The sequence below is a fragment of the Lagenorhynchus albirostris genome, chromosome 1 (assembly GCF_949774975.1).
Source record: "Lagenorhynchus albirostris chromosome 1, mLagAlb1.1, whole genome shotgun sequence".
NCBI classification, from domain to species: Eukaryota; Metazoa; Chordata; class Mammalia; order Artiodactyla; family Delphinidae; genus Lagenorhynchus; species Lagenorhynchus albirostris.
Genome location: NC_083095.1, coordinates 143,417,308 through 143,440,832, shown reverse-complemented (window position 1 = coordinate 143,440,832; position 23,525 = coordinate 143,417,308). Strand labels below are relative to the sequence as shown.

Genomic DNA, 23,525 nt, shown 5'->3' with positions numbered 1-23,525 from the left:
CTGGGGGCCCGGCTGCCCTGAACCCAATGAGAGGCCCAGGGGGGCCCTGAGCCAGATGCCAACAAGCCAGCAGGGAGAGCCTGGTGGCAGAGTCCCTGCACAGGCCTGGGGCAGGCAGAGAGGGCACCTGGGCTGCAGCCCCTGGGAAGCCCTCAGAGTCACGTGGCCACAAGGAGCAACCCGGCGTTGGGCCTGAGCCCCCAGGGCAGGCGGCTGCACCGGAAAAGCAGGGTGCTGCCGGGACAGCCAGGAAAGGCCCAGGCTCTGACGAGGCTCAGAATGGCCGCAGGAGGAGAGGTGCTTCTTATTAACCTGGAATGCAGAGTGGTCCAGCCAAGTAGACCGCTGGCGCACAAAGGAGGTGGCTGAACAAAGGTCCAGGCTGGCCAGAGTGTGGAGAAGTTTCCGAGAAGGGACTGGCCAGCAGTCCTTTTTCAAGAAGACCAAAGTGCCTTCCCTTCCACTTCTGTTCTCGCTAGAAAATTCTACTCTATGTTTTGTTTTAAAACTTCTGGCTAATGAGATAGTTTTCAATAAAAATGGCCAATGGAACTACCCACATCTAGGAAGCTCAAAGCACCCCAAACTGGCTTCTGGCCTCTGTCAGGCTGACACTTGACAGACAGAGCAACTGCCTAAGTCTGGCCCCAGGGAAAGTTCCAAGGAGAGAAAGCCTGTGGGGACAGGAAAACTCCCATGTCGATCCGCCAGCTACCTTGAAAGATGTGGGAAAACGGTGTCAGGTCAAGTCAGAGGGAAGAGGATGTGACCTCGAGGGAGGGTGGGAATGGGAGACAGGCCTGCTGCCTGCTTTTGTAAATCAAGTTTTATTGGAACAGAAACACTGTTTGTTTACATATGATCTATGGCTGCTTTCAAACCACAACTACGACTTGAACAGTTGAGATGGTTTGGCCTACAAGCCCGAAATATTTACCGTGTGGGCCTTTACAGAAAAAGCTTGTCACCCCTGCTCTAGCGGAAAAAGAATTAGACAAAACATGAAGACTGACTAGTTCTTTCCCCTCGCAACTGAATCACCTACACTAGGTCACAGCACTAACCACACGGTAGTTAATTAATGCTCTCGGTAGTGTTATGGGTGTAAATGGCTTTGCTCTTCACGAGCCTGGGAAGGTGTGTATCATAATATAGCCCCATGTTATAGATGAGGAAGTGGAAGTACCAAGAGATTAAATAATTTGTCCAAGGTTCCCAAACGAGTGAGGGTGGTGCAGGGATGGAGTTCTCGTGAATGGTGTTTTTACACTTTGAACGCCACCGACCTCAGAAAGAGGAATTTTCTCTCAACCTAAACAAGAGAAACCACAGTCCTGCCTGGAGGCTCTCCCTCTCCTGGCCGTCCACCGACAGTCACAGGTGTCGTGCGGGCTTTGCAGATAAACTGGCAGCTTGTCCTTGGGTCACATGGCAAACAAGCCTCCTTCCATAACCGCCCCCCCCCCCCCGCAAAGAAAAAAGGGCCATAAATACATGAAATCCCTCTCCACGGCTCGGCTGCAATTTCCTCTCTGGCCGACTGACTTATCCCTGAATAGAAGCACAGCCAGGGCCAAGGACACGTGATGTGCCCTGGCTCCGTGCCCCTTGGCCTGGGGCTGAGAAGGTGCCACCAGCAGGGGAGGCATGTGAGTGACATCAGCACAAACAAACCACGTGACACCACTTTTAAACCATTCCAGAGTCACGGCCCTTCCACTGCTGCCCATAAAAGGAAGTCTTTTTACTCTGTGGGATTCAAGACCTTGTTTACACTATCTCCACAAGAAAACTTTCCAGTAGACTTTAGAAGGATTTATGAGCTGATAAAACTCCTCTTTAAAAAAGCATGTTTTTTACAACTAGTCAGCTCCGGGGAGCTGGAGTCGTCCTTTACTGAATGCCTGCATCGGAGGCGTGCGTGCACGCAGCCTTCACCTGGGGCAGGGGCAGGACCAGACGGAGCTGCTGCCCGGGTGTGACCCCAGAGGCCGGGTGATGGTCTCATCCGGCTCACTGTCCCCTCCCCATCCCCGGCCCTGCTGTGTGCGGGCAGGCTGCAAGCACGGGCCAAGCGGCCTAGGGCAGCCCAGCACCTAAGCGCTGGCACAGCCTCAGTCCAGGTGAGGACTCACGACAAAGAGCCCGCATTCCAGAGAGGACCTGCAGGGCTCATTTGCACCCGTTCCTCCCCTCCTGGCAGCCCTGAACAGCCAGGACTGTCTTATGACCACTTCTCAGCCAGGAGGGGCAGTGGGACAGGGGCCTGCCTGACCGCTCACCCCAGGCTACTCTGTTTTGGGGCAGAGATCTAAGGCAGGGCCCGTGCACCAGGGAAGAGCCCACTGCAGGCTAACTGGGCATGAGTGCCATTCCTGACTGTTTGGATCCCACGCAAGCACTGGATTCCCACAAAACTGGCCCAGAATTCCCGACAACGTGGGGGCTTTAATCAGCAACGGGGAAAACCATGTTTGAAAACTGCAAAACCACCAAAGTCTACTGAGTTTTTTCAGACTCATCCGTGAGCTGATGACTCTCTGGGCTAAAAAGTTCAAATTCCTTTCTGAACACTGCACACTGAAGGCCTCCCTGGCAGAGGCTCTTGATGTGTCACACTGTCAAAGTCCCACCCGCAGAGAACATGGTCCATGCTCAGCGCGCACCTCTGCTCCAGCCCGTGTCCCAGCATCAGAGTCCAGTCCTTCCAGTCACCGGACTTGCTGAGGGTGCAGACCACTCCCCACAGTCCCAGCTCTGGGCTGGAGCAGTCAGCACTCACTCAGAGGGGCTCAAGGACATTGGTGGTGTGAGTATGGAGACCTGTGTGCAAGAGAAGGTTAAGGACAAGCTTTGTTGTCAATTTAAAATACGGATCCACCATTGAACCACAAGCCGAATCTGTCTCATGCCACTTGCTGATCGATTCACACTGAATCTCAGGGTTGAGACCCATGGGCCTAGACACTCTGCAGCCTGGACCATGGTACCTTTCCTCCAAAGCTGTGTACCCTGTTCCATTGAGGGGATCAGGACTGTTGGCTACTTGGGAAGAGCCAGTTTCATCTGCTCCCGGGCATCGCCGGGAAATGATGCTGAGCTGAGGTCCACCAGCAGCCACTGCATATCCGCCCCCTGTTACCCTATGGGTGCCATTCACACCTCTGGAACTGAAGCACACGACCTCTCTCCCACATGGCGGCCCACGATGGCTTTTAGGCAACTCCCGAGGGCTCAGTGACTCTCCTCTCCTCTGAGAGAAACAACAGTCCATTCTTCCACTTCTTGTAATAAAAGAACCCCTCTCCCAGAACATGTCTTCCTTACCTAAGCTCATCAATAAATTCACAAGGACAATACAGACACTCCTTATAAAACTGACTTGCCTCCTTTCACTTTGTTCTTTTCTTAGAAGGGAAAAAAATTTGCTAAGGGGGTTCTAGATGGCGAGGCAGAAATGCCTCCTGAATTATACACTTAATATGCCAGAGTAACCTCTCCATGTAAATTTCCTTGTCACTCTAGGCTGGGAACAGGAAGTATGCTGCCTTTCCCATGGCAGGGGGGTTGCTTCCCAGGCACATTAAATTAATATTAAAACTCCAGTCACCTGGGTACAGATCAAGTTCAAGAGTCCCACAAATTTCTCAGAGACAATGTTTATTGAAGTCAACGAGAAAGCTCAAAAACAGTACCTCTCCTCCCACCACCCCCAAACCACACGAACAAAGCTCACACCTGCTTTCTTGGACTGTTTCTACGCTTGCTAAAACACCACCACTTCTAGTGTCAGACTCTCTTCTGGCACCAGACACGCTCAGGCCAATTCAGTGGGCATCACTCCTCAAACTCTGTTACTTATATTTTTGCTCAGAAGGAAGGCTGTTCTTCTAATGGGCTGACAATGAATACAGTGGCTGCACCGTTCAAAGTGGAGGGCAGTCACCTGTGAGGGGGGCAGTCATCAGTAGGGTGTGGTGGCTGGCCTCTGACACCCCAGTGGTCCTCACTTCCTGGTGTCCATGCCTCACATAATCTCCTTTCACATCAAATAAGGCTGCCCGTGTAGCCCATATGAGGTTGTGGACACCGTGGAGCGTGACTTCCAGGCCACAAAGAACACTGTGGCTTCTGCTCTGCTGTGGGAGCAATTGCTCTGGGGTAGGGAAGGCAAGCTCTAGGCCCGCGGGCCAAATCTGGCCAGCTGTCTAATTTTGTAAGGCCTATGAGCTAAGGATGGCTTTTATATTTGTAAATCGTTTAAAAAAAATCAAAGAAGAATAATATTTTGTGACAAAATGAAAGCTATGTGAAATTCAAATTTCAGTATCCAGAAATAAAGTTTTCTTGGAGCACGGCCACACTTGTTCCTGTGATGTCTCTGGCTGCTCTTGTACAACAGCAGAGTTGAGTAGCTGCAGTTGAGATCGTAGGGGCCCACAGAGCTGAAAATATTTACTATCTGTCCTTTTGGAGAAAAGGTTTTCTGAGCCCTGCTCTAGAAGAAGCCAGCTGCATGTCACGACGACACTCAAGCAGCATCACAGAGGAACTAAGGCCTCACGTGGCAACTGGTGGCATGAGTTCTGCATCTTGGAAGTGGATCCCAGCCCTGGTCAAGCCTTCAGATGACTGCAGCCCTGGCTGCCAGCCAGACTGTGACCTCAGGAGACCCCCGGCCAGAGCCAGCCAGCTAAGCTGCTCCTGGATCTCTGACCTCCAGAAACTCTGTGAGATAATAAATGCTTATTGTTGTCTTAAACTGTTAGGTTTCAGGTAATGTTATACTGCAATAAAAAAAAGCTGACACAGGTGGAGAGAGGGAGAGTTTCCACCAGGGGCAAGAAAATGCACTAAGTGGCCATGTGCATCTCTTCCATTTTTGGGTCCTGAAGTCTGAAGAGGCTGTACTAGGGAGTCTGTTGGTGAGGGATCCAGGATGCCCACTGCCCCCTTATGCAGAGCCCTCTGAGGAGTGGAGCTTCCTGTCATGCGTGGGTGTATCCTGTGCCCCACGTCCAGGACACATGTATGTTTCCTAGTCTGGGCCCATGCTCAGATGATCAGTGGGTACCCCCCCAACACACACACACACACACACACACACACACACACACACTCACACTCTCACACACACAGACTCACACTCTCTCATACACCCACTCACAGACACACCGACACACACACACACGCACTCTCACACAAACTCACACTCATACACCCACACACACTCGCACACATACACTCACACACACACCCTCATACACACATACACACACATACACTCACACACACAGACTCACACTCATACACTCACACACACTCTCATGCACTCACACACACACACATTCTCACAACACTCTCACAGACGCTCTCACACTCACACACACAGACTCACACTCTTATACACTCACACACTCTCACTCACACACACTCTCACACTCACACATACACACACACTCTGAGGCAAAGATGTTCCCTTTCCTGCAGCATTCTCTGGCCTCTTTCCTAATTCCATGCAAGCTGTCCCTGGGATAGAACAGGCTTTGGCTGAGCAAATGCTCAGAGGCAGCAGTTAAAGAGCAGGATACCCAGCTGCCGTACCCCTGAAAAAGCAGCACAGTCAGAGTCAGGAGAACAAGTTCCACCCCCACTCCCCACCCTGCCCTCTACCTGGAGCTTAGGGATTCAGTCATGGAAGCTACACTAAAAATGCTTTAAAAAAACCCCAAAAACCTTGGTTTATTGACAGGACAATGTTTTCTGCTTCCCAGGCTAAGGCAGTCAGATTCTAAGACAGTCCCCAAGATTCCCACCCCTGGTGTAAACGCCCTGTATGATCCCCTCACCTGAGTGGGAGGGACTTGTGAATGTGATGAGATTTCACTCCTCCATTTAGGTTTCTAATAATTGACTCTAAGTTAATCAGAAGGGAGATTATCCTGGGTGGATGTGACTTAATCAGGTAAAAAAAAAAAAAAGTCAAAAAGCAGCAGAGAGATTCTCTTGCTGGCCCTGAAGAAGAAAGCTGCTTTGGAGGCTTCCCTGGTGGTGCAGCGGTTGAGAGTCCGCCTGCCGATGCAGGGGACACGGGTTCATGCCCCGGTCCGGAAAGATCCCACATGCTGTGGAGCGGCTGGGCCCGTGAGCCATGGCCGCTGGGCCTGCGCTCCACGACGGGAGAGGCCACAGCAGTGAGAGGCCTGCGTACCGCAAAAAAAAAAAAAAAAAAAAAAGAAAGCTGCTTTGTTGTGAGAAGGCCAATGGAGGGGAAGTGTGGCAGGGACTGGGAGCTGAGAGCTAGCAAGACCCTGGGACCGCAGTCCTACAGCCACAAGGGGCTGACTCCTGCCAACAACCTGCAGGGGCCTGGGAGAGGGAGCCTCCTGAGCCTCAGATGTTCGCAGCTCGGGCTGACATCTTGATCTCAACCTCATCAGACTGAGCAGAGGAGTCAGCACTCCCATTTCCTGATCCATGGAAACCTTGGGAGACCAAATGAACAGAGCTTTCTTGGTTGTTGGGGCCGATTTCCCTGGTACCCACTCGACGTGGCATCTGACTCACATCTGTAAATCACCCCACCATGACGGGGCCCTGCCCAAGTCAGTGCTCACTCAAGGCTGGTGCACGGGTAGGTGGCAGATCTGGGTAGAGCCTTCCACACAGACATGGAGACAGCCCAACAGCTCCTCTGGGGCCCTTTCCAATGTGAGGCCAAATCTGTCCTGAAAAGCACTTCTGGAAAATTCCTGCATTGGTCTTGAAGTATTAGTGGTAGCCTACCTTCTACCTATTGGGATCCAGAAGAATCTTGAGCCCTGCCTTAACGTGCATGTCGAAAGGAAGTCCACTGCTTTCTGTACCTGTCTGCACCTGACGACCCAACCACAGCACACCTGCACATCCTCACACCTGCACACCCTCACACTTGCAGCAGCTCTGACCTCCACTGACAGAGGGGCTTCTCCTAAGAACACTGAGCAGGGAGGACCACGAGGCATCACGGACTGTTTCCCATTATCTGACAGATCTTAGGAACAGAAAGCTACATGCCAGGGCTGTGCCTGCCGGGAGGCCCCCTGACCGCCTCTAGGTCAGCACAGCCGCTGGAGGAGGCTGCTGAGAGCCTGCCACTCACAGGCCTTTTATGACTTTTGTAAACACTTAACAGGAAAGAAACATGGGGGGACCACAGGTGGTGGCAGCATCCTGGAACCGCCTGCAAAAGGAGGTCTGAGGTCACCCCCACAGGCCTGGAGGAGCCCTGCTGATGGCTGGGGAGCAGCCTGGGACTGTGGCTTAAGAGTAATCAGTGTCATGTTGCTGCATTTTTTAAAAAAAACTCCGCCTGGAGCAGACCAGCAGGGATTGCTTTGGTCAAGTATTTCACAAAGACGTTTGGCCTGAGAAACCACGATGTAAACTGCAAATCCGAACCCCAGGATTAAGGAAGATGGGGAAGGATTAAGGCACTTGCCCAAAGGGACAGGTTCTTTCCATTAGGATAAACCCTCTTCTTAACTGCTCTGGTCATCCCAGCACCCGCCGGGGCCAGAGGGACCCAGCATATACATACAGCATGTCAGGACAGTTGTCCGGCTTGTCCAGAAGGCCGCCCTCCATGACAAAGCGAAGGACTTGCTCATTGGACAGGCCCTGGTATGGCTGCTCGGCCAGCGTGGCGATCTCCCAGAGGACGACCCCGAAGGACCTACAGGGAGAAAAGAAACGTGAGGTGCTCGGAAAGGGGTGGACAGAGCCACACAGCCCTCTCCCTTTGGGCGACTGAGCGCATGTCAGGCAGCGAGCCAGGCCCTGGGCTAAGTGTGGAACATCCATCCTCGTGTCGTTGAGTCAATGCAGCCCTGGTGGCACAGCTCTGCCAGCTGAGGGGAAGGAGTGTTCAGGGCCCTTGAACAGCCAGCGAGCACGTGATCTCCAATGGGAGCCCCAGGCAAGCTGGGTTCAGGGCCCAGCCCCAGACAGGACCCTGCAGGGCAGCGTCTCCCTAATGTGATTTTATACTACCAGTAATCGAATGCTGGTCCCCAGGCCCGGCTGGGACTGATTTAGTGCAAATCCCTGGGACTAAATGCAGCCTGGGACAAGCGAGCTGTTCAACAAGCTCCCCGTTTTAGAAACTTCTACCTAAGTGGTTCTCTACGCAGGAATCCCTGGTTGAGTTTTTAACTCTTAAGGATGCCTGGGCCCCCGACTGATTTCACTGGTCTGGGGTGGGGGCCTGGGCCTTGGGGTATTGAAAGGCTCAGCGGGGATCTTACAGGTCCAGGAGGGTCCGGGGAGACGAGGGGCTCAGCCTCACAGGTGGGGGACAGAGAAGGGCAGCACTGGCTGGGGTGGGGCTCGCGCACTAGGAAGAATCCTTAGGCCCAGAGTTTAGCCAAGGTGGGGGGAAGGGGGTGGCTGAGGAACCAAGTCAGCAAGGGGAGCAGGGAGCGATTCCGCCTCGCATGCGCTTCTGCCTGTAGGTTAGGAGATCCTACTCCTGGAAAACAAACTGAAATAGGTATACACATACACAGAAATTTCAGACTGAGGATGTTAAAAAAGGCAGTGCTGTAATCTGCAAAATAAAGGTGCCTTCCCAGCATACATCAGCGTCTTTCACAAATTCTCCACGGTCTATTTGCCTTTCCATTCGGTTCATTTCCGCAGATTAAAGCCTGCCGCTTGGCCAACCCGAGGGGCTTCCTGGACCTTCCAAAGGCCAGGGGTGTGGGCAAAGCCGCACTGAAAATTCTGGGGCGGCGCTTCCCGCCCAGAGCTCTGCGGATCCTGGCCAAGCCGAGCCAGGAGGGCCGCGGACTTTGTATCAGAATGTTTTACTCGATGCTTCAGCTCCTTTCCATGAACAAAAGCGTTTTGTACAAATTGATGCTGAGAGCAGATGTCAGACATAAATATTTAGAATCTTAGCCCTCAGAGGACAGACCCACCCAAGATCCTTTTGAAACTCAGTGACCAAGAAATAGTCTTGGTATTGCACGAGAGCCCTAGGAAAGTTGAAAGCCTGGAGGCCCAAATGCGGTGTTCGCAGGCCCAGCCGAGGGCAGTGGGCTCCCTCCGTCAACCTGGGCTGGGGGATCTCCGCAGACTGAATTGGCCCGGTCACCTAGGTCTCTGCCTCAGAGGCCACGGCTCCCAACTCCACCTCTGAAATGTGGTACCCAACTGACGGCAGGCCTGGCCTGAGAAATAACCTGAAAATGCGGTTTCTCCCAGCCCCACGTCCCCCTCCTGCCCCACACGTTCCTCGGCTGTGCCAGCTACTGTCAGGCGGCCAGCGCCCACCGAACGGCGCCCATGCTGACCTCTCAGCACCTACCGCCCCACTCCAAGCTCTGGGTTACTGTGGACCCTTGACCTTAATGTGTCTCAACTCTGTCTCGCCACGCTGATATTGCCAAATGTCTCCTAGGAGATGCCATCAACCCTGTGGAGAACCACTGCTAGTGTAACATCACTGAAACGAGAACCACAATTCTAGTATAAAGTCAGAAGCTCATGCGTTTAGCTTCTCTCCTAAGTGAATCAAAGAAATTCTTCAGAAATTAAAAAGTGTTTCCCAACAGGTTTGGGGCAGTCGAGGAAAAAGATATTAACTTTCTTAGAGAATGCCACTTTCCTTTGTAAAGAAGGGGAAAAAAAAAATCCTTTTCTTCTGTCCTGCTCAGTTCTCAGCTGGGGCTCTGTATCAAAAGACAGATTAACAAGAGAAAGGGTACAGATTTTTTTAATATAAGTTTTACACGACACAGGAGCCTTCATAAGGAAATGAAGACCCAACAAAGTAGTAAAACCTAAACATTTTTTATATTAGTTTTGATGAAGAGCACAAAGTCATGGAAAAAGGGGGACAGGACAGAAGGAGATGAGCAAGGGGTACAGTGAACTGGGGAAACCCAGCAAGACTTGTTAGTTCAGATTCTTCTTGGTGTCTTAGGAAATAAGGATGCTTCTTTCCTCCAGGGCATATAAGGGTCATAAGCCTGCTTCAGGGGAAGGTCAGAGTCCTTCCTGCAAATTCCACTTCTCGACTCCTTCAGCTTAGAAGAGTCCACATGCCAACAACAAACTCCTACAGTATAGCACAGGGAACTATATTCAATAGCACCCTGAGGTCATCCTTCCCACACCTCCTCAGATAACCCCCACAGCTTGCCCGTGCAGGCTCAGACCTGCCCAAAGGTCTGCTCCCCTCCTTTCGTCCCCCCAGCACATCCTCAGTGCAGATGGTCCCCCTTGCCTGGCCTGCAGGACGCCTCCTTTTTGGCACCAACATCTTACTCAGAGGAGCTTCACACTCTAGCTAACGTGAACTTCTTAAAACACGGCTCTAAGTCACTCTCCGGCTCAGAAGCCTCTCCTCACGGAGACTGCAGAATTAGTCCCAAACCCCTAACAAAACAGCCAAGGCCTCACTTGAGCTCTCTTCAGCCTAACTCCCTTGAGGAAGTGCCACCATCCTCTACACGAACTAAGCGCTTTCCACCACCATGGTTTCCCCAGTGTTCCCACCGCCAAGAGCCCACTTCCTCACTGTTCGGAAGGTGAAAGTCCATACTTCAAGGTGCCCCACGACTCCCGATCTTCGGGGAAGGGGTCTGTGATCCCAGCCTGTCAGGGTCGCTTCCTGTTCTCTATAAGACTTCATCCCTCAGGGACAAGGACCATGTCTCTAGGCACCCTGGTTCTTGCACACGCTGAGCACTGTGCCTGGGCCACGCCAGGTCCTCACGATCACACACATGAAAGAACACAGAAGGTGACAGAGCCGGCTCTCCACAAAGGCTTTCCCTGGAGTGACTCTGGTTTGATGTCAGTGTCACCTGTCTGTGAGGGCCTGGCATCCGGGCGTCCTTCCCAGGACATGGCTAGCTGAGTTCAACCATTTTTCTGCCCCAAGGTATGGAGGCTAAAGCATCTCTACCCAACACTAACGTGCCTCCCTGTCATCAGGAGTTGTCACAGGGGCCATTTAAACATCTCCTGAGGGGCTTCCCTGGTGGCGCAGTGGTTGAGAGTCCGCCTGCCGATGCAGGGGACACGGGTTCGTGCCCCGGTCCGGGAAGATCCCACACATGCCGCGGAGCGGCTAGGCCCGTGAGCCATGGCCGCTGAGCCTGCACATCCGGAGCCTGTGCTCCGCAACGGGAGAGGCCACAACAGTGAGAGGCCCGCGTACCACAAAAAAACAAAACAAAACAAAACAAAAACATCTACTGAGGTTCTGCAGACATCCCCAAACAGACCTTACCTCACAGATGGAGCAGCTGAAGTCCACAGATACCCTATGGTTTGACCAAGGCCACAAAGCCAGAGACGCTGAGAAAGATGCAACACCTGCATGCTTTTCCGAGCAGGTCATTTACAATGTGGCACTGGCATTTAATGCCTCATGCAAAACCAAGCTTTGAATTTTATGGATTTAATCTTTAAACATTAGATAAATGCCTTTGTGTGAAGCCTTTTCTAATTTCGAGCATTGGGGCTGTTTTCCCAAGTAAGGGACAACTTGGTGTGAGACTCACTTCAATTCCAGTGCTGGTTAAAGTCAGCATTCAATAATTATACCTCCTCATACAAGGACGGGATCTGTCAATGTCCCACCCACCAGCAAATCGAAACCTACAGAGATATCCACATTACCAGCTGATGTGAATTCGCCACTGAAGAACCAAATAACTCTAGGAGGGAGCAACCAGCCCTGGATATTTGTGGCCATTTGGAAAGCTTCTCAGTAAGTCAAGAAATGAAGACTGTTGTAGGGTGATTCAGTTGCCCAGGAAGGAAACACACCTTTAAGCCATGGATTTCCCCCTCCCCAGTCCTGTGCCTGGTTCCCTCCATGCCTGGAGGGCACACCTGTGTCTTCTAACCCAAAGGAACCATTTGCAGGGACACAGTGCTACAAGAGAGCTATAGGAGGTACCAGGACAGTGCCCAAAGGCCTGGGAATAATGTCTCCAAGGATAGCAGGAAAACCTAAAGATGTTCCACCTAGAGAAAAGAGACCATTTCCTTGTGACTCCAAGGCCTGTCTTATCAAAAACAGCAGGTTGTGCAACCGTGCTACAGAGAAAGGCCAATGGGGTGTCAGCAAGAGGCCGACTTAAGCATAGCATGAGAAAGACCTGCAAAACCCAAGGATGTCTTAAGGATTAGGGCTGTCTGTCTTTATGAGAGAGGAATTAGCAGTCCCTGGAAATATGTGAGCAGAAGCTCAAAAACCAGCTGTCAAAGACGCTGTAGATGGGGTGTGGGGACGGGGCCCGACCTCAGAATATCTTCTGATCCTAAAATTCTAGGGTATCTTCCGCAAAGTCAAATACAATTCTTTGTATTTCTTTCTAGACTTTAACTATTTAGGGATGACTGTTTTGTACCATTGAATATACTCAAAAATGATTTTCATTCCTTCAAGAGGGAGCACTTTAGATCCTGGGGAGCTAAGAAGCCTTCCATATTCTCCATTGTCCTAGCCTACCCACCTTACCAGTGTTATCCTCAAAGGCTATGTTAAAAAAAAACAAAACGAAAGCACTGTCAAAGCCTGAACATGAATGGAATGAATATGAAATCCCTACTCTTGTTTATATATATATTTTCTTACTGGTTCATAATGTCTATGTCATCAAATGGGAGAAAAATGGCAATGAACACCCTTTACTGCTGCTTGTTGCAATTGCTGCTAACCAGAATTTGGTAAACTTAGCCTGTGAGATATTAACAACTCTAGTTTTATCTTCCTGCCCTGCCTCTGTTTTCCCTGGCTCTCGTGGTTTTCTATTTTACTGCACTGTAAGCTGACCTCAAAGTTGTTGGAAGCATGGATCCTAGAATAAACAGATGCGGGTGTGGGCCCAAGCCTGTCCTCTCCCCATCATCTCGATATCTAAAAATGGTGTCGAACACTTTGATTTGACTGTGAAGAGGGAACCATCTTGAATAGGCTGATTGCAAAACAGATCTCACACTTGAGCTCAAGAAGAAATCATGCTTTGCTGGGTCATATTCAAATGCTATTTCCAATTCGCACCTGTCTTCAAAATAGGATCCAAGGCCCTTGATCCCAAGGTTCACGAGCTTAAAAAAAAAAAATGATGTCGGTCACTACTTAAATAGCTCCTCTATGTGCTCATCCCTACAGCTGGAGTAAACAACTACCATTTCTGTAACCCACCAGCAACGGGATCTCCTGAGAGGACAGCCAAGAAACTAGCTGACGTTCTAGAAGGTAGACGTGCCAGGGCCTTCGCCTGCCAAGAACCTCAATCGTATTTCAGAAACTGACCACCTCTCCACAATGTTGCTGAGGAGCCGCAATAAACAATACTATCAAAAGGCCTCTGCATCCGCAGCTGATGCACCTTCTACCCCAAGATACGTCCATGACTAAGGGAGACATTTTGCTTTCCACACCATCCCTGGGTCAACAACGATAGGTGCCCATTGGAAGAGGACAGACAGCAGATGGAACCAATAGGAAAACACATCAAGACTCATAAGCTTTGGGTCTAAAATAAGCAGCATCTGCAATCTGAAGGTTTAATTAGGTGAAGCAACCACCTCCCCAAACACACACACACGCACACATACGTCGCATCTATTTATTGCGAAAGAAAATGAGAGAAGGCAGGTGGGGAAGAAGCAGAAAGAGGTAAAACTTTCTGGCTTGTCCCCATACCCTAGCCCCTGGTGGTGTGTCTCCAGGCCTCCCAACCACTCGTTGAGCAGCTAAGCATTGAAAGAAATGTTGGTCCCACAGTTCTTTAGATCCCACAAGTGCCCACTGACAACAGGAACACGTCAGTGATGAGGGGGTGGCCCCCATCACACTTAGTCAAAGCCGGAAACGGGTAACAATGAACAGAAAACAGGAGGAAAGGAAAGGACTCGTGGGGGCCGGGGGCTGGCGTTACAGGAAAGGTCTCTCGTACCAGACGTCAGAGTGCGTGGTGAAGACTCCATCCTTGAGGGACTCGGGGGACATCCAGCGCACGGGCAGCAGCCCCTTCCCTCCCTTCCGGTAATAGTCGGTCTCATAGATGTCTCTCGTCATCCCAAAATCTGTGAGGAGGAGAGACGGCACGAGAGTTACCCCATGTGAGTAATGTCGGGGGAGAAGCAAAGAGGCACAGTGACGTCTCAGAGGAGGGTCCTGTGCCCACAGCCAAGTCCAAGGGGAAACTGGCTTTAGGTAGGCCGATATCCATGCTGCCACCCGATGAGGCAGAAACCGTAGGGGAGGACTGGTGAGTCACATGACAAGCAAATGCCCAGAAATCTCTGCCTTTAAATATATTTACAATGTGATTCTTTTAAGAAGGTAGCTCCCTCATTGCATTTAAAATGAGAGGCATCTTACAAATTATCAGGACCCATAGTTTATCAGGAAAATATGTACTGAGTAGAGCAAAGGTCACTTATATGTGGTTTAAAAACATGATCAAACAGCCAGGAGCATGTTGACTTTTATTTACTTAGTAACACTGCCTCATTATCAGAGGAAAGAAAGTAGTTTCACCATCTAATAAGGGGGAAAATATTGAGAGGACCAATTCACGATGAAAAAAGTACACAGTAAGATGCCTAAGAGATGGTATTTACTAGGCCCCTGAAGCTATTACTCAATAATGTTTTTCAACATAATACTCCCACTCATTTTTGAAAATGTCTTCCATTTTCCATGTCTCTAGAAGATGTCACATAATTATGTTTGATGGCAGGCTTGCTTTATAATCCTAAATTATTGCTTCTTTGTCAGATTTTGATTTTCCACTCAATCATGTAAGCTTTTCTTACAGGGACTCTTCCATTCTCCTTCCCAGGAGAAAGGGCTGCTCTCCTTTTTAAAATGTTCATTTATGTCTCTAACTCTGCCACAAAGAGGTAAGGCTACAAAGCAAACACAGAGAACAAAGTTCCTTGGACGTTAATCAACATAATTTCCTTGTACTATGCTAACGGCCATCGAATTGCCTCTGGTAAAACTGCTTGTCATATTTGTAATCCATGGGACACTGGGCATTAGAAAAACATTTTTGAATCCTAGCGAAGAATAAAAACGAAGTGCTAAAGTCTTATCTCTGAATTATCCAGTGACGTGCAAATAGAGGATCTGCTTTTCCTTGCACAAAAAGGAAAGAGAGAAATCCCAGAAAAAAAGCACAGATTATTTCCTCCTTAACCCAAAAGAAAAATTTCAAATTTCAGGAAGAAAAAACACAGTACAAAGAAAACATCACTATAAATATGCCACATGGTTAAATAGCAAATAGAGTCCTTGCTGATTTGGACTTCCAATGGCAAGTGGCACAAAAACAGCTCTCCCGCAGTGAGGGCGAGCAGGGAAGTAAAGGAGAAGGAACTGAGTTAGGCCACAGACACTAACGTTTACATTTCCGAGGACCTGCCCCACACCCAGCACGTACGTGCCTGGTGCCTTCCTGCACCGAGTCTTTCCCAGCATCTCATGGCTCTCTTACAGCATCATCCCCATTTCAGAGGTCAAGAAATTGGGGCTCACAGAACTTAAAGACACTTGCCGCAAGCCTCACGTCTGTTAGTGGCAGAACTGGGATTTAGTTTAGTTAGTGCCTGCCTGGCTCTGCAGCTGGGGAAGGGGAGCTGGTTGGCATCTCTGTGGCAGCAATCTGGGTCCTCGCTGAGAAGGGAAGGGGAGGGAGCAGGGTACACAGAGGAAGCCCAGGCAGCAGCCATAGGGGCTCTTCCCTGAGAGCCCCAGGGCAAGACAGCCTCAGACTTTCAGGGGTGTCAAATGTGTGGATGCCTCAAAGGGCCAATCCAAGGACACACGGAATAACTGATGGCCAAGGATATTTGCTATACGATATGGCTCCATCCATTACCTCTAGCTCCTACAAAGGAAAGATAAAGATGCCTATCCCCACTTGGGAAACCATTCTAGAGGGGATACTCATTGCTCACCAAAGGGCCAAAATATTCATTCAAATTCATTGTTAAAAAAACCCCAAAACACTGCTAAAGGAAGGCGAGCACTTCCAGAACAGACAGTTCAAGAGCTAGACAAAGAGGTTTAAATAGTTTTTGGATGTAAAGTCTTCCTGTAGCTTCTCAGGATAAATATTCAGCATTTTCCTGAAACATTATCATCTCACAGTGGGAAGAGCAGGTGGTTCCCATGCAGCCCTGATGTTTTATGTGTTTTATCAGGCAGATTCAAGGACCAAAGTCAAAACCAAACCTAAAGTCCAAAGTAAATTCCTAACAAGTGACCACCCCCCTTTTTTGGTGTTACAGTGGGTGGTGGCAACAAGGGGTCTAAGGAGAAGTTTAGTTAGCTAGTAAGTAAGGCTTGCAACAAAGATCAAGAGCTCCGAGGTTGACCAGCTCGGGTGTGAACCTCAGAAAGCAGCGGTCTTCCCTCATCCTGTAACCACTTCTGCTCTGTGCACGGGCTTCACCATCGGGGACCTCACCTCTTAGAAAACGCCATGGACCCCCGGTTGTTGTGAGGCAGACAATGTTCCTTGTAAGCTGGAAAACTGGAAGACATACTGGTAGTATGGAGGGCAACTTTTAGGCACAAGTCAAAATCACCTGAGGACACTGTCTCAACCATTTTTGGAAACAATGCTTAGAACTGTTCTGCCAAGAAACGCCTCAAGTGCCAGTAGAGGCAACCTCACGGACCATGGCCTCAGCTCACCCTTGGCCACTGCCTGGACCACTGCGCCCATGCACTATCAGGATTAGAGCCAGGCTGGCTGGGTTTGTGACTACTGACTGGACACAATCACATTATTCCAGAGAGTAAGACTCTGCAGTCACGGGACGCATTGGAAAACCTCTCCACAGGCAGGCTAATGCCCACTTGGTTCCTAAAACATGTGCGAGTTTAGTTCTTGCTCAGATCTGGAAAGCTAAGGACACACCTCCGATTTTGACTGTGAAATCTTCGGCCACCATGCAGTTCCGGGCAGCGAGGTCTCTGTGGACAAACTTATTGGCGTTGAGGTATGCCATGCCATCTGCAATCTCTCCAGCCATCTGGATCATTTTGCTTAGGCTGGGAGGTGCTAGGACTGGATTATTCTGTTGGAGATTAAAAAAAAAAAAAATCCACGTGAGAATTTAGGAATTTTTCCCTCCCCGTGTTCTTTCACGGTTTGCAAATCCACCTTTGTTCAATCTGAGCACCACAGGTCATTCTGCTAAGAAACCAGGAGTGGCTCAGAAGGAGGCCATGGCACTTGCCCTCTGACCACATCACAAAGCTGCAGAGAGAAGCACCTATTAGCACAACTTGGGAGGACCAGCGTTTTCGATTTTGGGTGGGGCCAACATCATTTAAAGTGAAACCAGCAATTTTTGATATTAAAAATTCTGGATACTCAAATTCCAATTAGTGTATGTGTTCCTTTTATTTCTACAATCCAACTCCATACAGGGAAAAGGAGGGAGAGGACATTACAAAGGCCATGTGGAAATAAGCAAACGGGTTTCTTGAATGGACACTGGATGTGTTATTTCCTACATTAAATTATTTAATCCTTTTCTTTTCCTTCAACTTTCTTCTAAAGTACAAAACCATCAAGATGAATTTGTTCACCTTACAGAGTGGCATTCCTTGGATTATTATCTTCTGTGGGTGCTGAGGAAAGCAAGCCCTTGACAGTTCATTTAAGTCCAGCAGAAGCTTATTCTGGAGGGGACCAATGTCTAACAGTGACAGGTAACACGGATAAACGTTTCCTCTTTGCAGAGAAGGGCAACATACCGACTTCAGAATTGAGAAGAAATACCCCCAAATAATAAATCCATTTAGAAAAGTTTTACATAAAATGTGTGTCCAAGCCTCTTTATCCTAAAAGAAAGTGTAGAAACCCATCAGCACCCCCAGTTTAGATGCTGACCACCTCTTGTTTGTGTGAGTTCAACAGACTTTACCTCAGTTTCCCTGACTACAGAGCATCTGTCACAACACAGCAAAGCCATCCTGCTCTGACAGGTCCCACACGTCCCCTTCCCAGCTCAAACCCTGCGCCACAGGAAGAACATGTCTGGGCTTTAGGATCAGACAGTCTGGCCTCCTGCCTGGGCTCTTTCACATGGGGTCGAGGCGGGGTCACTGCTGGGAGGATGACCTGGGACCATGCATGGTAAGTGTCCGCCAGTGCCTGGCCAAGGTCCACACCTAGGGAATGCTGGTTTCGCCCAGTGAGGTGCTAGTTTCTGCCCCAAAGCTGGCTTCTAGGAGCAGTATAACAACTCTCCAAGTACTGGGGGTTGGTTCCCTACACTTGAATTCTGAAGCTACTATCAGGACTGTCTGTGGTGATTTAAAATCCTCATTACTGAGTTGCCTGGGGAAGTGATGTGATGACCCAAAGGGTAAGCCAAAACTACCCCCTTCCTTTACAAAGGGGCCTTGCTTAGAGGAGCCTTTTTCCCTCAGGACCTAACATTCTCTTTAACCTTTTCAGGGCTTTAGATATGCACGGTACACCAGGAAATTGGCAGGTAAAATGTTAACTTTATGCTCATAATACTTAAGTTGTGGAATATTAAGTTAGGCGCTTATTAGAAGTGGCGCTTCATAATATTAATATGAAAAACAGAATCAAAAAAAGGAACATGATTTTAAGTATTGAAGGAGAGGGCTGACATTCTGTCAGTTCATGGTGCTAATACTGCCATTCTTTCAGATGTCTTAGAAAACAGAAATATTTAACTTGCTTAGAACTACTTAAGACGCATATACACAAGCATCCGCATTTAGTGAGGGAAATGAATGAATCTTCACTGGGGGAAGATGCCAAGTAGAATATAATGAAACCACAGGATAAGCATACGTATTTTTATACTTGACATGGGTTAGAAAGAACAACTTTAAATCTGACAAATCTAAAAGTGAATTTTTTGGGGGGCTTCCCTGGTGGCACAGTGGTTAAGAATCCGCCTGCCAATGCAGGGGACACGGGTTTGAGCCCTGGTCCGGGAGGATCCCACATGCCGCGGAGCAACTAAGCCCGTGCGCCACAACTACTGAGCATGTGCTCTAGAGCCTGTATGCCACAACTCCTGAAGCCCGGGCGCCTAGAGCCTGTGCTCTGCAACAAGAGAAGCCACTGCAATGAGAAGCCCACGCACCGCAACGAAGAGTAGCCCCTGCTCACCGCAACTAGAGAAAGCCTGTGCACAGCAACAAAGACCCAATGCAGCCAAAAATAAATAAATTTTTTTTTAAAGTTAATTTTTCATCTGAAAAGGACTTTAGTAGTCATCTTGCCCAACCCTCTTATTTTACACATAAGGAAACCAAGGCCCAGAGCCTGAAGCAGCCACCTGAGGATGCAGACAGGTAGTGGCAGAGCCAGGACTAGGGCTATGTGTTGCAAATTTTTATTCTGTGCCTGAAACTGGGTACGAAGGAAGTAAGTGCTTCAGACTTATCAGAGGTGCCTTACATGAATCTGATAAGAAACATACTGCCACATCTCCAGTTACCCAGCTGATGAAGCTTTTCTCCTTTGTGCTGGCTTGTGTATTACAAAGTGAGCTGGGAAAAGGCACTAAGATCCAGGGGAGTTGGGGACCCACGCTGGGCAGAGCAGAGGGTGGATGTGTTGCAAACTGCCCTGCTCAGGGCCTCAGTCCACACTGGGCCTCGCAGACCTTGCAGAACCACAGGCATCATCTGCTGTGAGTAAAGGAAGCAACGTGTAATAAACAAGTGCTTGGAACAAAAATTAAGGAACTACTACTTGGGAGATGATTAAGTTGCCAATTAAAAGAAGAAAACAAAAGATTAAGCTCAAACAGAGAAAGGCTACAGACATTCAAGAGGGGTAGAGAAAGGGGAGGATCCAAGGCACAAAAGCAGACCCAAAGCTTCCTCAACAGGCAGCAAAGTCAGGGTCCAAGTGAGGACTTGAGACCCACCAAGGCAGCCAAGTGAAAGGCAGATGTTGCTGGTATCACTTCTAAGTGTTTATCTCCCAGTATACTCTTAAAAGTCGTTCCTCCAGGGCTTCCCCGGTGGCGCAGTGGTTGAGGGTCCGCCTGCCAATGCAGGGGACACGGGTTCGTGCCCCGGTCTGGGAAGATCCCACATGCCGTGGAGCAGCTGGGCCTGTGAGCCATGGCCCCTGAGCCTGCGCGTCCGGAGCCTGTGCTCCGCAACGGGAGAGGCCACAACAGTGAGAGGCCTGCGTACCGCAAAAAAAAAAAAAAAAAAAAAAAAAGTCACTCCTCCAAATGTTACAAAGCTGGGTTCATGGGGAGACACCATGGTAACACAAATTGATATTTTTTTGATACTAAGTAGAAATCACTGTGCAGCTGAGGTGATGATCATTCAGAAGCTCAAGCAAGACACTGATTCCGGATAAAGCCTGAAATGTGGATGCAGGGCTTGAGAAATGGGGCTCCCTCGGCTCAAAGGCTCAGATTGCCCACAGGAGGGGAAGGGGCACACGTCAGGTGGGGGCCTGCGCACAGAGCTGGGAGGGAAACCACCCGGCACAAGAATCAAGTCAACCTGACAGTGAACTCTGACAAGCACGACACTGAGCTACACTGGGTCTGGGATGGACAGGAAACATAATGGGCTAGATGGGGATCCACCAAGAACCAAACAAGAGAAAGCTGGTCCAGGAGAGAAGGCAGTGGAGGAGACAGGCACTCCTGGCTGGGGTGGGGGGCAGGAAAGGCTCCAGGGAGGGAGCAGCGCAGACATGGTCTGTGGGTGGGAGTCAGAGAGAAACGGTGGTAGAGGAGGTGACTGGGGGTGGAGGGAATGATGTAGCAGCAAAAGCACACAGGGGTTTGAGTAATAGGGTACCTGCGGACTGGCAAGTGCCTCTCACAAAAGATCCAGGTATCTCTCTAGTCAGGGAACTCCTTCATATACAGGACCAAGAACCAAGCACGGGGCAAGAAAAGTGAAAGGATTTAAGGACGCAGTATTTTCTGGGGGAAGGTTCTAAAGGAAAGGGAACAGTTAACATGGGATGTCAGTGAAAATCAAAACTGACCTCCATTTCTGGCCTCAGAGACCGGAGATAACTTTTGAGGTCCCCCCGGGTCATCAGTTCCATGATGACCAGCGTCGGCTGGCCCTGGGATACCACGCCCAGCAAGCGCACCTGTGAGGAAGGACAGAGAGAAGGGCTCAGAGGGTGAGGGCTGCCCACGACTGCGGCTCTCCCACCGCTGGGACCATCTGGCCCAGAGCAGAGCCCATACGATGGGCCACTGGGGCTCACGGGCCAGCCCGCACACGGGCCAGAACCTTCGTGTGCACGGTGTCTAAAGGAACAGTGGGGTGATGGGGGGGATCCCTACAGAAGACAGGGCGAGACAGCAAACCCACAAGTGTGCTCCCCAACACATGAGGGCCCTTCTCTTACCACGTGGTGACAGTTGAACTCCTTCATCACCGAGGCCTCGTTGAGAAACTCAATCCTCTCGCGCATGCTGGCGGCCTCGTTCACCGTCTTAATGGCCACCCTGGTCTCAGGCTCATCCTTGACCACGCCCTTGGCGACACCTTCGTAAACCATCCCGAACGAGCCCTGTCCCAGCTCCCGGCTCATGGTGATCTTCTCCCGGGCGACCTCCCACTCGTCAGGCACGTACACTGGGGAAGAAGAGGCCAGAACTGAAACAACGTGCTTTGGGCAAACTCCAGGTCAAAGAGGGCAAGATGCCACTTCCTAGAACCCACGGAGGAGAACATCAGAAGAAGAGGCCAGAACTGAAACAACGTGCTTTGGGCAAACTCCAGGTCAAAGAGGGCAAGATGCCACTTCCTAGAACCCACGGAGGAGAACATCAGGAGACAAGGATATGGCTTGTTCTGGAACTTCCCACAGGCTGTGGATTTCAGCAAGGCCACTGTACAGTCAAACACTAAAATTTCAAGTCCTCAAGGAGTTCTAGATAATTCAAAGATACCAACAGCATATAAGAACCAGAAAGTCGTCCAATTTGAGATGTTGCTATAAGTATAAAATTCATGCTGGATTTCAAAAAATAATGTAAATATTTCAGTAACTTTTTTACTGACTGCATATTAAAACATAATATTTTGGATACACTGAGTTAAAGAAAACCTTATCAACATGTATTTCACCTGTTCCTTTTTCCTATTTTATATGTGGCTACTAGAAAAATTTCAGGTTTCTTATGGGACTGGCCCTATATTTCCATTGGTAGCTCTGCTCTAGTCTGGACAGTTTCTCTGGCCTTGCCAGAGACCCTGGAGGGATGAACGAGGTACGGAAGCAACTGAGCTCTGGCACCGAGGGGCATTCAGTGGTGACCAGCATGGAGGGACAGCTGATGAGAAGGACCTCCCCAGGGCTTAGGCCTGGGGCCTGTGAACTCAGGGACCTCCCACCACTGGGGTGAGGGGCTGGGGGGGTGGGGCTTGGTAATGACTAAGCCTGAATATGATTTCCTGTCCAGCCTATGCTTCTGGTCAGATTCAATTTGGTTTAAGTAAATAAATAAATAATTCTAGGCAGGAGGAAGGAGAAAGAAAGAGGCAAAGGAAGAAGGGAGGAAAGAAAGAAAACAAAACAGAGGATTCATCCTACCACTCTGATGGGTAGGCGAGAACTAAAATAAAATCAACCTGTTCTACAGCTCCATAAGAAATTTCAATTATTATCATATTCTTCTAATGCTGTGTGCTTACGTCCTTGCCTGAGAGGGGAACCCTTGGCATGCTCCACTGGTAGGAAAGAGGTGGTCCTGGCTTAGAAATGCAGAAGGACTGAGAACCTGGAATGGCTTCTGTTTGCCTTTAGGCTTTCAGATGTTAACCGTGGGCCTGTAGCTGGATGTAAGAGAAGCAGTGGATTGACAGCTATATTCCAACACCCCCAAGTCCCAGGTGTCTACCTTTAAGTGATATCTTAAAGCAAAGATGCCTATAAATTAGGCCCAGGAGATACCACCAATTTACACCTCTAAGGAATTTCCAATATGGACTATGTTAATCAATCTAGAATTTTCTTTCACATACATTTTTGTATTTCATAGTACGTATGTATGTGTTCAGGAATTTCACAAATGGAATTACAACCTCCATATGGCTTAGACAGTTTATAGCCCTGAAGAAGGGGCTGATGCTCACTTAGGAGAGTCAGTATGTAAGACAACCCAGTAGATAAGACTCTTCCTGATACCCCTCAGAAAGTATAAAGAGACACTGTATATATCCATTTATCTCTGAAAATCCAGGCTTGCTTTTAATCAGAATTAACGATGTAACACACCATGAAACATGGAGTTAAAACCAATCACATTCATTCCCTGGGAGGTAGCTGATTCAACCCAATAGCTCTGACTTTAGCCAGCAGTCCTAAGCCCTGCCAGGCAGGAGAGGTTTACGTGCACAATGTTATCAGCGTTTCCCTGGAGGGGATTTTCAGTGTACTCTGGAGAATGGTGACATGCAGATTAGCTTTTGGAGAGAGAAGTTTTTAAAGCATTTTTGAACTGCA

The 23,525-nt window shown here is 49.4% G+C and overlaps 1 protein-coding gene across 2 annotated transcripts in view; it reads right to left on the bottom strand.

The window, feature by feature from the left end:
- The window catches only part of IGF1R (insulin like growth factor 1 receptor), a 308,185-nt gene that overhangs the window by 7,907 nt on the left and 276,753 nt on the right, over positions 1 to 23,525 (bottom strand). For both annotated transcript variants that reach the window (XM_060155809.1, XM_060155813.1), the window contains exons 16-20: positions 21,423 to 21,652; positions 21,048 to 21,158; positions 16,944 to 17,103; positions 13,965 to 14,094; positions 7,580 to 7,714 (exon numbers count right to left, since the gene is read on the bottom strand). In XM_060155809.1, the coding sequence (XP_060011792.1) occupies positions 7,580 to 7,714; positions 13,965 to 14,094; positions 16,944 to 17,103; positions 21,048 to 21,158; positions 21,423 to 21,652 (766 nt within the window). The remainder of the gene's footprint in view (positions 1 to 7,579; positions 7,715 to 13,964; positions 14,095 to 16,943; positions 17,104 to 21,047; positions 21,159 to 21,422; positions 21,653 to 23,525) is intronic.